The following is a 14,463-nucleotide window of genomic DNA, read 5'->3' on the forward strand; positions in this document are numbered from 1 at the left end:
GTACCCCGCTTATTTTTCTACACACACCCCTGGTTAGTTTTTTCCAGATCAATAAGACAAAAAGCCTAGATCGAGGGGGTGGCGAGGGGGTCTTTTGGGTTTTTCTTGTTTTTAAAACCATTGTGGTATAACATCCAAGTGTTTTGTTTATATTTGAAGAATTTAATGTGCTTTATTTCAGTGCTATGAAAACCATTCATGAAGTAATTGATGCACAGAAGAAATATTGGAAAAGTTTGAAATTTCAAGGTACATTTTACTACTTTTAAAATTTTGAGACCTTAGAATTACAGGGGTTCGTTCTGACATTAGCCCAGTCTGTGCAGAAAAGTAATCCTCATTTCATTTCGGACATTTTGGTAAAGATGGTCTGATTAAGATAAATTTTTTGCTGGGTTAGTCGTGAAAAAAATGAAATGGAGTTTAACGTCCTAATGTTCTGCTCCGACTGGGCTAATGAAGACGGGCATATGCATACAGTGTGCTATGAGGGAAATTTTACCTGGAAAGTGGCACTAAGGCCTACTTTATATCAAATTCCAATTGCCAAGGGATCTTTTACATGCATGCCAATGAATACATGAAACCTTGGTTTTTCGTCCCATTGGAACGACTAGACAGCTGTCCTAGTCGTGAAAAACAATGACTTATACACAGACCTTGCACTTAAGCAAGTTTTCAAATGGGTTGGGTCTTACCTAGGACTTGCCACAAAGACTAAATCGGTTCTAACTGGCTATGGTTAGGGTTTGAATTTAAAAAAACCTCTGGCCCAAAAATTGTTCACGGTAACTCTAGGGGCATGTACTTTAGTCCATAAGTTCTGCCATTGAGTCAAGTGCGTGGTTTCTATTCCCAGCTTGTACATGACAAGGAATATACTTGGTTAGGGTCGTCGGTCCAACCTCGTGGGTTTTCTCCGGATCCTCCAGTTTCATCAAACAGAGTTTTCGGTCACGAGGTTAAATAGGTGCAAACTGGTTGGATTAGGGTTAGTAACTGCTGTGGTTGAAACATCGTGGTTTCATCCTTGATTTCAGAAAATAACAGAATTTATAGAGAAATGTTACTTAATAATAAATATATTTCATTTATATAGTTTCAGTTCCAGATATTGAAGTCCAACAGATAACATCTAAAACTGAGTGAGTCATTTATCTATCTGTATAAATTTTAAAAGCCCATATTGTTTCTCCTCTCTCTGGCTGTCTATCGACAATCATGTCAAAGAGTTCTTGAGACTTTTTTTTAAAAATAAGTACAATAGTACTGTCTGCTAAACAGAGCATGGCGTTATCGCCACCATCTTGGAAGAACAACAATAACAACAAGATGATGATTAACGCGGGAATCCTTCAGCTAGTACTGAGGAGAAAAACGTATCAGAATCCAGAGTTTTGTAAAGATTTATCACAGAGTTACTGCCCCTGTCACTTAAATCGTGTAATCATGCCAATTTCTTTTCAAACTAGCTAGGATTGTTCAGCTAGTCCTAAAGATGTACCCATTATATGTTTCCTAGACCCCAGGGAACTTCAAAATCAACCTTTAAAATGCTAATGGTGGGCATGTATTTATTTCCTGACACTGCTATGTTCAAATCTTGTTTATCAGTCGCAATTACTTCTAGCATGTTGATGTTGGTTTCATTTAGGGTACCGTAAACAGATTCATAATCAAACATAACAAACACATGCATTTTCAAATGACACAGTTGTAGATTTAAGGGTTTATCAATTATGTAATTATGCAAATTCTCACCCGCCACACCCATTAATTTACATAATTTAGCATATCGATGATTTTTTCATTTAGAGTACACAGATTCATAATCACACACACTTGTAGGATCAAAGAATTCCACATCATTTATCATTTATGCAAATTCCCATCAACCTCAAACATTAATGTGCATAATTGGCTGTTCATTTAGGTCTTTCCATCCTATGTCAGTTATATTCCACTGATAATTACAATGTCAGTGATATGTCATGTTGGTGTCTTTCTGTCTGTCCTTCCTTTTGAAATTCAATTACTTTATTTCTAGTGAATAGATTTTAATATTACTTCATTATCACAGTCGATCATCCTAGTTAGAATTGTAACATGGATGGGAAATCTTCCTTTCTTCTTTTCGTTGAATAAGCAGATTGTTTTCCCTCTATTAGATTGGGTGGAGCTTAACCTTGCAATAACAAGACATGTTCAATGTTACTGCACTCTTTTGCTGGTTTACATTAGTTTTAGTAGAAATCATATAGAGAAGTGGGGTGGGTTTTCTGTGCAATAACAACGAGCATGTTGAGCAGGTGTCAATGTTACAAGTCATTTATAGCACGCTTCATTCGTTAACAGGTTTAACACCTTAGCCTACGGTCGCGATGTTTAAACCTGTTAACTCATGAAAGCCGTGCTATAAATATAACTTAGAACATCAATGCTATCTATGCCTTGCAAGAAACAGTGTCTAGTTATTCGGATGGGACTAAAAACTGAGGTCCTGTATGCATGTTGGTGCTCAATATTTACAAAGATACGTGGAATTGAAACATCATTGATCTATGCTTGTTGCTATGCAATATGCCCGCCACCATTTTGTTTTCAGTTAAAAACTATTGATAGGTCTTCTTTAGATCCAATTGAATCAAAGCCGGGATATTTATCTAGCGTTGATAATTTTTAGCTTGGATTTAAGCCTTGAGAAATTTGATATTTTAGCAAAAAGTGCAAATGTCACTTCAGGACTTAATTTTAGGATCATATAATTATTGTGATATAAAGACAGATATTAAAGAATCCCTGCGCAACACCAGTACAAAAGACTTACGTTTAAGTAGAGATTCTTTAATCATCATAATGTTTTGGGTATCCATACCCTTTATCGATACCCTTTAAAAAACATTAAAAAAATATATAATTTCGTTCAAAGTGACTTGTTATTTAAAACTACTTACAAATACATTTGTCCCTCAGGCTATGATATATGTTTATCATGTTTGTCACAGACAGATCTTTTTGCTTTCTTTTAAAAATGTATAAATTGTCTGACATGAAAGTCGAATTATGAAGTGAATGATTCCTGGAAAATAACAAAATGATTATGATGGATTGACACAGGATGTCTCCTTGCGTATAATTTTTAATTCCGACATGTCTAGCATATTGATACATCACTTGAATAACAACAAGCCGTTCTCTCGTTTATATCAGTTAAACAGCTAAAAGTCTTTTATTTCTTGTTGCAGGGGGTTAGGTGGCCGAATGGTTAACGTGTGCATGTTAAATCACATGTTCTGTCATTGAGTCAAGTGGCACTTGTACGCGACAAGGATTACGGTTGCCTGTCCAACTTCATGGGTTTATTCAGTTCTTCCAGTTTCCTCCCACAGCTAAAGACTCCTATGTGCAAGCAAATTATTGAAATAAAATTAAACCATGTGTTAGTCCCGAAATGACCCAGTTTGTGTCAATTGGACTTAAAACCCCATTTCTCTTTCTTTCTTATTTCTTAGATGATTTTGGGTGATTTTTACAAATTTTTAAACAAAGATTTGATACGCGGGTTACAGTGTTTCCTATGAGAGGGACTGAAAATTTTAATTCGATTATGAAGCTTGTCCTTATTACTTAAGTCCAGTCAGAAATGAAATGGGTTTTTACGTCCTACTTTTCTAAACCAACTGGGCTATGAAGACGAGCATTTGCCATGCAGTTCTATGAAAAAAAATTTGCTTGGACAGTTGTGCTGCAAGTTAATCTTATTTCGAATTCCAAGTGGATTTTGATTCCATTCCATTTTATTTCGGATTATGAAGGTGGCCCCTATCACTGAAGTCCAGTCCTGCAGCCTGCTCTTATTTCGAATTCCAAGGAGATTTTGATTCCATTCTAGCCATAATCATCGTAAGAATTCCTTCTGTAAGCCAATATTAATTGAAGTTTGACAGATGTAGATGAACCACCAGTTGAATCTATACCAACCAATATTCTAATTAACTCTTCAATTTCAATATGTCATCTATATATTAGTATTATATATTACTACCATCACTCCTGCTTATCTTTTGTTATATTTCACAATATCATCTTAATTAACATCCACTATATAATAAACATTCACCTTCCCTTGGACTGTTCTCTGCGGCTGGTCTTAAAAGTCTCATGCATGGATAAGTTGGGCTGCTAATATGTATAAGTGTAAGACAGGCCAGGTGAATTACATACTCTCTGTGGCTTCTCTGGCAAGCTTCTTAGGAAACACTTGTCTTCGATATGATATCACCCTAATATAACGACATGAATTATACATCTCAGTAATCTTAAAACCTAAGCCGTATGTAATCGACCCCATATAGGTAGAAATAATTGATGCAAACGTGTCATTGCAATAGTATTAGTTATCTCAGATTTGGTAAACAAGTTTTTATATTCAAATTGATATTTTGAAGTGCTCGAGAAAGTTCCTTGGGATAATAGAATGTGGTGGTGCAGGATGGAGAGCTTGGCTAGGAACAGTGTCTAGTCATTCGGATGGGATGAAAAGCCAAGGTCCTGTGTATATATTCCTGAAACATGGCATGTGGAATGGGCGTCCCCGCTAGAGATAAAGGGACATAATTTATAGGTGAGGTGGACCCACGTGACTTCATTGTTTACCTTATAGCACAGTTTTCCTGTACATTCATTACGAACTTGTGTGTTGACAAACGTTAGTTTTTGTGGTTAATATGGAATTTAATACCGATACGGTTCTCTTACCATCTATAAGGTGACATGGAACAAAGTTTTTACTAGCGACACCTGGTGGGAATTCTGCACACAGAGATCCATCTACTTCATACTTTGAGAATAGATCTCTGCCCTTAATGGCCACCATATCCAAAAATCAGTATTCTGTTTTGTAATGCGATTCTACTCCGTTTCAGGTCTGTCATACACACAAAGACTAAATAAACTTTTTTCAATTTATTACGTGGAAGCAGAATAAATACTTAACAAAAATTTTGAAGTATACTTAGTTTTTTGACTAAAATCGGCGATTTTGGACTTAAAATGTCGATCAACTAACTTAGTGTCTGTTCTCAAGCAGAGCTAACTGTAGACAGACAGTGTAAGTTTAGTATGGGGGAATTGCTGATGCAGAATAGGCATATGCATGTCTTCATTAGGCCGATTAGCGCAGACAATTAGGAAATTAAACCACGTTTTCATTGTCTTGATCAATAATATAGGTACTAAATAATTCATGCCAAAAGATCATAATACAGCACCTACATGTTCTGGCACATCGAGTCAACCTTTTAAACACACCTTAAAGATCGCAGCAGCAGGTAATTTAAACGAAAATAAATAAATGTCTTGCTGGGCTTTGATGAAAGAATAACAAAATGAAAGTAGTATATAATAAATCTACAATGATCTTAATGTCAGCGACCTGTTTGGTAATTGAGATGTTCTTCCATTTTATGGATTCTGTTACCTGGAATACAGGTGTACGCAATATACATGTAGTTATCTTGAATTAAGAATGCCAGCACAGCTGAGTGGGAATAAAGTCGATTTAATCTAACATGTGTTTACGTTTACTTGATTGAGCCCACTTGATTGGAAGCGGTTAAAGTTCAATGAGCGAGAGGGGATTTAACACATCTACTCGACACAAACTAGGTCATTTCGGGACAAACATATGTTTCAATTTTATTTCAATAATAAGCACATAGGGGTCTTTAATGTGTACGAGCTAACCATCCGGCAATCCAACCCCCACTTGATTAGAAGAGGTTAAAGTTCAATGAGTGATCTGGGGGGGCGGAGTTAACACATCTACTCAACACAAAATAGGTTATTGGGGACTAACATATTGTAAGTTTTATTTCAATAATTCTCTATAATTCTCGTGTGTGTAGAGGTCTTTAGCAGTATGAGGAAACCGGAGAAAACCCACAAGGTTTGTTCGGCAAAACAATCTGATTAAAACTCCGGTCCTATTTCGTTTCGTTTTTTTTATAGTTCAAAATTTTGTTTTACTTGTCTTTACCACACTAGTATCTGGAAGAGTTGTTATATAAGCCGCATACTGGATGATGTGAGGGATTAGCCAATGAAATGGTCTGTTGCAGCGTGTTCTTGGCAGGGGTATTCCACTAGAAAAATCAATGCCGATTTGTTAATCAAATGGCTGACGTCATCGGATCAAAAGCCACTCACATGACCCTGATGCAACCTCCCACAACTTCATGTAGTAGAGGCCATCGAATGTGTAAAAATAAAACAAAATATAGATCTGTATTTAATATAACAAGAATTTGGGGCACAATTTTATATCAATAATTTGCTTGTGTGTATTTGTATTTAGCAGTGAGGGGAAACCTAATCAACACTGAGTTGTATTTGATCTAATCAACAATGAGTTGTATTTGATCTAATCAACAATGAGTTGTATTTGATCTAATCAACACTGAGTTGTATTTGATCTGACCAACAGTGAGTTGTATTTGATCTAGTCAACAGTGAGTTGTATTTGATCTAATCAACACTGAGTTGTATTTGATCTGACCAACAGTGAGTTGTATTTGATCTAGTCAACAGTGAGTTGTATTTGATCTAATCAACATTGAGTTATATTTGACCTAATCAACAGTGAGTTGTATTTGATCTCGTCAACAGTGAGTTGTATTTGAGATAATCAACAGTGAGTTGTATTTTTAAATCTGATCAACAGTAAGTTGTATTTGACCTAATCAACTGTAAGTTGTAATTGATAACCTCTATATATAGTTTTGGTAATTATTTCTGAATAACTCAAGAGTTTCAGGTGGACGTTTGTTGGCAATTATTGAGGTAATTAATTGATTTTATTGTGCTATGGTAGTTATTATGAGTTTTTGGAGATGTTTTTATTTCATAGTTTCATTAACTTATTAAATATGGTCCAAATTATTTTGACTTGTGGGTCTAAAGATTTTGAGAAAGAGCTGAAAGTTCTTGCTATAAAGTTGAAAAATAGATAATGAAAAGTAAATATATTGAAAATTTCAGTCAATTTACTTCATTCTGAGTTATTGCCGTTTGAAGAAGAGTGTAATCTCAATTGTCATGGCTATCTTTGTTGCAATGATAAACAAAGTCTTGATTTTTTAATTAAATTGTTAACTGATGATCATATTTAAATATGTTGAAAATCACAACCATTGGATGGATTAGAGAGTTGATTATAGGAAGTGGATAAACGACCGGATTCGGTTCCTGACGAAAATTTACTACGGAACCGGATATCGTCTCTGATTGGCCAATTTTATCACATGGTTATTAGTGGTCTTTTCCAATATGGTGGCCTCTACAGGCATCCTTGTTGGTGCTGAATTTACGACTCTAAATTCACTTTTAGAGGCGATGAAACAATTTGAATTTAAGAAAAAAGTGACATATTGGCGATATACCCAAGAAAATGCAAGAAAGCGAACCTATCGTGATAGAATAACTACGTGATGAAATTGGCCAATCAGAGATGGTATCCGTTTTCGTAGTAAATTTTCGTAAGGAACCGAATCTGGTCGTTTATCCACTTCCTTGATTATAGGCCTGGCATGTGAATAAATGTCTAATGGATGATTTATATAACAGATCTACAATAGACAGATTTAGCTCTTGCATTATGCATCTTTAACTGACCCGGCAACAATATCTCTCCATACAAAATTCATATAGGGAGGTTATTGATCTATAGGATAATATTGATATTCATTTTGCTTTGTACAATCTAATTCCATTTAATAACTATGATAATCTTCTTGATCGAAGAATTAGAATATCGAGAAATCTACATACTGTTTTACATGCCATTGATCATCTTTTATTTACGGTGAAGTTAACATTCTGCCTTTTCACTGGAATTACACCTCCAATTGCCACCATATTAATGAAAATAACATATCAAAGACTTGGTCTAAGTCATGTGCTTTAGGTTATAATATCTGTGATTGAGTCAAATAGTGTAACCTCAATCTCATCCGGTTTCCTCTTTGATTTATTCGATCTCTGTGTAGATTACCATAATTAAATCAACTCTCGGTGTCGTCGCTAGCCTGCGATATTTACTGGATTTGAATCCGATTTGCTGTCCAATGCTCATTCATGATTTAATTCAAAAATGAATAATGAAGACTTAAGTTTTTTTTATCTTAACGATAATCAAGGCTAGGCCTAGAATTCAAAAGCTAATTTTCAGCAAATTCCCTTTAAATTATGTCCCCCTTGTCAGTGATGCAGGAAAGAGGGCCTGACAAGGACAGCTGTCTAGTCCTTCGGATGAGATGGAAAACCAAGGTCCTGTGTATACATTGGAATGCACGTAAAAGATCCCTTGGCAGTTGGAATTCGATATAAGAGTAGGCGATAGTGCCGCTGCCCGGGCAAAATTACCCTCATAGCACACTGTATGGCGTATGCCCGTCTTCATTAGCCCAGTATAGGAGCAGAACAGTAGGAAGTTAAACCCCATTTCATTTCATTTCATTTAAATTATTTAGTTTTTAACTGTTATAGTGAGAACTGTCAGTTCTTTATCTAATCTCCCATATTAAAATGGGTCTGTCTAGTTGATGCTTTGGGACACGATAACTTTAGTTCTAATTAAGTGAGAGTGATGAAACTTGGAGTATAGTTTCATAACATCAATACCTTGACTAAGTTCGATAATGATCATTTTCTGCTCAGGATAAGCAGAGCGATAAGCAATTTGATTGGCTGAGACTTTGGAACACAATAACTCTCCTTCTAATTGAGCAAAAATATTCAAACTTGGGGTAGGTGTTTATTAGGTCAATGCCTTGATGGAGTGCGAAGATGAGCATTTTCTGCTTATGGTAAGTAGAGATAGGCAATTTGATTGGTTGATGCTTTGGGAGTCGATAACTTTGACTTAGTTCGATGATGATAATTGTCTGCTTAGGCTAAGGAGCAATAAGCATTTTGATTGGTCAAGACTTTCGAACATAACAACTCTACTTCTAATTGAGGTAGAATGTTTAAACTTGATGTAGATGTTCGTCTTGACTGAGTTCATTGATTAAACATATCGAGCTAAAGCTAAGCAGAGATCAGCAATTTCCTTGGTCGATGCTTTGTGACAAGATAACTTTGATTCTATCTGATAGAGAGTGATGAAACTTAGTGTATAGTTGATAATCAGTTTGATTGCTCGATACTTTTGAAAAAAATAGATGTGCGATTAATTAATGTGTCATCTATTTATTTGGGGATTTCGGCGGGGGACATCAGCCTCACTGTTGGCTTGCTTGATTTTAAATCCCTTACAAACGAACTACCATATTGTGAAAGTTGAGGATTTTTGAGGGGTTGGATGACCGAATGGTTAACACGTGCGCGCTGCCGTCATAAAGTCTGTCAGCTGACATCTGAGTCAACTGGCATGGTTAAGATTCCCCGGTTGTACATGACAAGGAGTAGGGACGCCTGTCCAACCTCCAGGTTATTGAAATAAAATTGAACCATAACCTAGTTTGTGTCAAGTGGACGTTACACACTCACTCACCCACCATTCACAAGAAAATTTTGTGTATCAGTCACATAATCTCTCTGTCTCTCTGAAATATGATTTTTGAATATAATCATTTGATGTTATTATTGTAAAAAGCAATATTTATCATTTTATATTATTAACTGTTCTGAATCCCACAAGAATATCCGATTTGTCACATATTGCGAAATTTATCTGTTGTGGAAATTTTTCAGTAGTTTTCAAATGATGGATTTGAAATTGAACACTCTCTTGAAAAATGTTACTCTAAATAGGTGAGGGTTTTGATTTACAATAATTAGTAGAATACTGAGATGATTTTAAAGGTCGTATAATATTGTCCAAAATTAATTGTATTTATTTTCTTGGTCACAATGATGATGACTCTTTTTAAATAGATAGAAAATATAAATCTGCTGGAAGACACAAATTAAACATACATTATTGGGGATTAGATAAAGAGCTGGCAGTTCTCACTATAATAATAGTTAAAAACTAGATAATGTAACGGCAATTTGCTGAAAATTTCAGTCAAATTGATCCACTCTGATCCAAGATTTTAGCGATTGAATTTTCGGCCCAGTCTCGATCATCATTACTAAAGTCGGCACCATAAAAAACATAGTCTCGATTATCCATTTCATGATTAAATCATGAATGGAAGTCGAACAGCAAATCAGAACCTAATCCAATAAACATTGAAGGCTAGCGATGACATCAAGAGTTGATTATGGTCTTGATAAGTTAATTAATGTCTAATTAATAATTTAGATAACATTTCAGGCCTGCAATAGGCATATTTAGCTCTAGAGGTCTCATACTGTTAGATCAATCTGTTTTATACTGCCAATTTGAAATGAAATAAAAAGGGTCTCTTTACTGTTGGAAAAATCTGTTTCATGCTCCTAATTTGAAATGAAATAAAAAGGTTTCATACTGCAGATAATGAAATGAGTTTCATAGTATTAAATTTCTTCACCAACCAGGCCAATGAATGCAATGTGCTATGAGGGAACTTTTGCCTGGACAGTGGCAATAGCAGCCTAATCTTATTTCTATCTCAAAATGTCAGTGGATCTTTAATCTACTTTCAGTTGTGTACACAGGATCTTTGGGTTTTTTTTTCTCATTCGAATGACTAGTTGTCTGTCCTGTAGGGCCTGGTGGCACTGTAAAGGGGTAGGAGGAGGACCAGACCAAAAAATCATATGTAACAGTCTCGGTCAACACTGGAATCGAACTGTTAAATCCTGGTTATTGAGACAATTGGAAGGATGATATTACATGATAACTCTAAACTAGCTATATGTCTTCATTGTTTTCTGGCATGGTTCTCCCTTGTCAGTGATGCAGGACGGAGGGCCTGATAAGGACAGCTGTCTAGTCATTCGGATGGTACGAAAAACTGTGGTCCTGTGTACACAATGGTGTGCATGTAAAAGATCCCTTGACAGTTGGAATTCGATATAAAAGTGCTGCTGTCAGGGAAAAATTTCCCTCATAGCACACTGTATGGCGCATGCCCGATTTCATTAGCCCAGTTCGGAGCAGAACAGTAGGATGTTAAACTTTATTTCATTTCATTTCTGTCTTCATTTCATTTCCCCCTCCGCCCCCCACTGCTGAAATGACCTAGTTTGTGTTGAATGGAGGTTATAACTCTCTCTCTCTCTCTCTCTCTCTCTCTCTCTCTCTCTCTCAAATACATCTGTCTTCATTAGTAATCAGTGTGGAGTGGATGGAGCAGAACTGCAGAGATTAAACATTATTTCATTCTGAAATATATTCTAACGAATTTATTTATGAATATTATTATGATAATGATTTAACTGGGAACTAAAATGACACTTAAGTTGGACTTATTTTGGGAAGTTATTTCTATAATTATATGCAACATGCATCCTTGTCAATCAATCTGAAGGATGATATACATGAACTTATTGCATGGTAATTCTTAAATATACAGTAGAATCTGCATTAAGCAGCCACCCAAGGTATTTTCACAACTGACCGCTTAACGGGAGTGGCCTCTTAATAAAATCTTGGTGCTTTTTGTGCTGACATAAATTAAATATTACGCTTGGATGCATTGGAAGCGGTAAATTTGACCGCCACCGAGTCTTGCACCAAACGAAAATTCTTTACTCAAATCTCGGACGTAACTTCAGTAAACTTTTCATTTTGTACCAACCTTCGATACTACTGTCTACCATTGTGATGCATTCGATAATATTTATCCATTTTTGTGAAGAAAATCGATGAATTAATTTTATTTCATCAAAAAAGCACATGCACAAAAAAAAAAATCGCTGATTTTATCACCTATTTACAGGGGGTGTAACTCTGTATGTAATATTATAGGAGGCGCTAAATAAAACGTCTGTTTAACAATAAAGTGGCAATGGAAAAGAGATACTAGATGATCGTGACAAAACTCGGTACTTTTATTCAATCAGTATCAAATAATGTGTCGTTACGCGTGAAAACAATGATCAGGTTAGTCGTTTAATAAAACAAAAGATTAATTAACAGGTAATCCCGGGTTGATTGTTATTGTTACATTTCTTTTTACCTGATCAGTGGGGGTCCAGTTAATTAACGGGATTAAATCACGGGATTAACGGGGGTGTTACAAAGAACAAGATGGTATCATTCAACAATGGCCGTTGAATGGGCGATGTTTTGTTGAATTTATTAGTAAAATAGTGACCGCTGGCCGCGTTAGAGGAGTGACCATTGAAAAAACAGATGAAACAACAGAATTTTTACGGGGGGAATTTATCGTGACCGCTTACAAGGAGATGTCGCTGAATAGGAGTGGCTGCTCATACAGATTCTACTGTACCCGGTAGTCTAAACGAAAGGGGTTTATTTATGAATATGATAATTGATTATCTAGGAACTAAAATGACAGTAAGTGGGGCTTCCCGGTATATAGATATAGGGAAATTATTTCTGTAAGTGGACGGAGATGGTTAAAATTTGATGTATGAACTCAGAAATCATCCTGATCATCAGGATATTGCATTATACTACTACATCCTCATCAATTAAATAACATCCTCTGATAATACACACAAATTTACAAAAATTGTATTGAAGTATACATTATATTAACTTATATCTGTATTCATGTATGCATTATAAATGAAATGAAATGGGGTTTAACATCCTACTGTTCTGCTCCGAACTGGGCTAATGTCAAGGGATCTATTGCATGCATGCCAATGTGTACACAGGACCTCGGTTTTCCATCCCATCCGAACGACTAGACAACTGTCTTTGTCAGGCCCTCAGCCCTGCATCACTGACAAGGGGGAACCACGCCGGAAAATCTGGATGAACTTTCTCGGTCAATGCAGGGATCGAACACCCAACCTCCAGGCTAGCGAGCCAGTGTCTAATACCCACTTAGCCACCGTGTCACCCGTGTGCATTATATTAACTCACATAAACTTATATCAATGAATTATTAAACCCACTGATCACAAGTCATTCGGATTGACGAAAAATTTGAATTTTTATAATGGAGCTCGTCCCAACACACTTATATACAACTAGACAACAAGACCAGTATATTAACCTAAATTAACTTTGAATTCCAGATTTTAAATCTTGTGAATCTCCAAGTATTCAGTTCCATTCAGTATTCATAAAGATATTATGAATTGAAAGTTTCTCAACATTTGACTGTAGACAATATAAAACAGGCTCTGGTTTCACAAAACATTCTCAGACTTAAAGATACATTATGGGAGATTCGATAACGAGTTGGCAGTTCTCACTATAATAGTTAAAAACTAGATAATGTAAAGGCAATTTGCTGAAAATTTAATTCAAATTGATCCACTATGAACCGAGAACTAAGCGATTGAAATTTCCGTCTAGCCTCGATCATCATTACTAAACTCAGTACGATTAACAGCATAGTCTCGATTATCCATTTAATCGTTAAATCGCGAAGGAAAGTTATGCAGTAAATCAGCTCACAATCCACTAAAGATCGCAGGCTAGCGATGCCATCTAGAGTTAATTATGGTCTGGATAAGTTATTTAATGTCTAATTAATAATTTAAATAACATTTCAGGCCTAAAGAAAGACCTGCAATAGACATATTTAGCTCTTGCATAATGTATGTTTTAAGTTAAGAATTTACTCAAAATTGTTCACCTTATTAACTAAAATATAGCCCTTTATAAAACGTATGTTATTTTAATATATCAAATACATTAATAAGAAACTGTGTGCAAAATTTTGAGTTTCTGGATCAAAGATATTTCTCATAAATAAACAGTGATTGGAAGTTGAGTAAATTCTCAACTTAAGTCTGACAATGCTTTGTGAAACCGGGACCACTGGCTCCATATATAAGTGTTGGGTAACATTTTTTGATAGGCCTCTTTTAGAACCAGTTAATTCCAAACCAGCAGATTATCTAGCATACTTTTGCTATTTTGGCTTTTTTTCTTAATTGCATGTTAAATTTGAAAATGTTTTTGCTTCTATTTATTTGCGCAGTGAAAAATTGGATATTGTCCAAAAAAGGAAATGGCTATCAACAACTCTAAAGCACTACAATATATTCCGATGAAATTCTATTTGAGTAGTTCACATGGCTAACAAATGCTTGTTGTACTTCTTCATTGATGAAGATGAGGAAATGATCAACTTTATATGGAAATAACTTTGGTGACATAGTACAGTGTAGTGTGTGTGTTATTTTGACACCCCTATATTCTAATGTGTGAAACTTTTGATTAATAGAAACAGAAGACATGGGGTTTAACATCCACTAGACACAAACTAGGTTATTTCGGGGCTAACATATGGTTCTTTTATATTTCGATAATGCGCTTAAAAGCGTAATGGTTTTTAGCTGTAGGAGGAAACCAGAGTACCAATAATAAACGGGGGGTTGGATGGC

The 14,463-nt window shown here is 35.5% G+C and overlaps 1 protein-coding gene across 4 annotated transcripts in view; it reads left to right on the forward strand.

Annotated features, from left to right (window-relative positions):
* Positions 1-14,463, forward strand: part of LOC126827507 (histone deacetylase 6) — a 168,647-nt gene that overhangs the window by 55,731 nt on the left and 98,453 nt on the right. For all 4 annotated transcript variants that reach the window (XM_056102111.1, XM_056102113.1, XM_056102112.1 and 1 more), the window contains 2 exons: positions 182-249; positions 1,100-1,145. In XM_056102111.1, the coding sequence (XP_055958086.1) occupies positions 182-249; positions 1,100-1,145 (114 nt within the window). The remainder of the gene's footprint in view (positions 1-181; positions 250-1,099; positions 1,146-14,463) is intronic.

Source organism: Patella vulgata, chromosome 7, assembly GCF_932274485.2.
Source record: "Patella vulgata chromosome 7, xgPatVulg1.2, whole genome shotgun sequence".
Classification (NCBI taxonomy): domain Eukaryota; kingdom Metazoa; phylum Mollusca; class Gastropoda; family Patellidae; genus Patella; species Patella vulgata.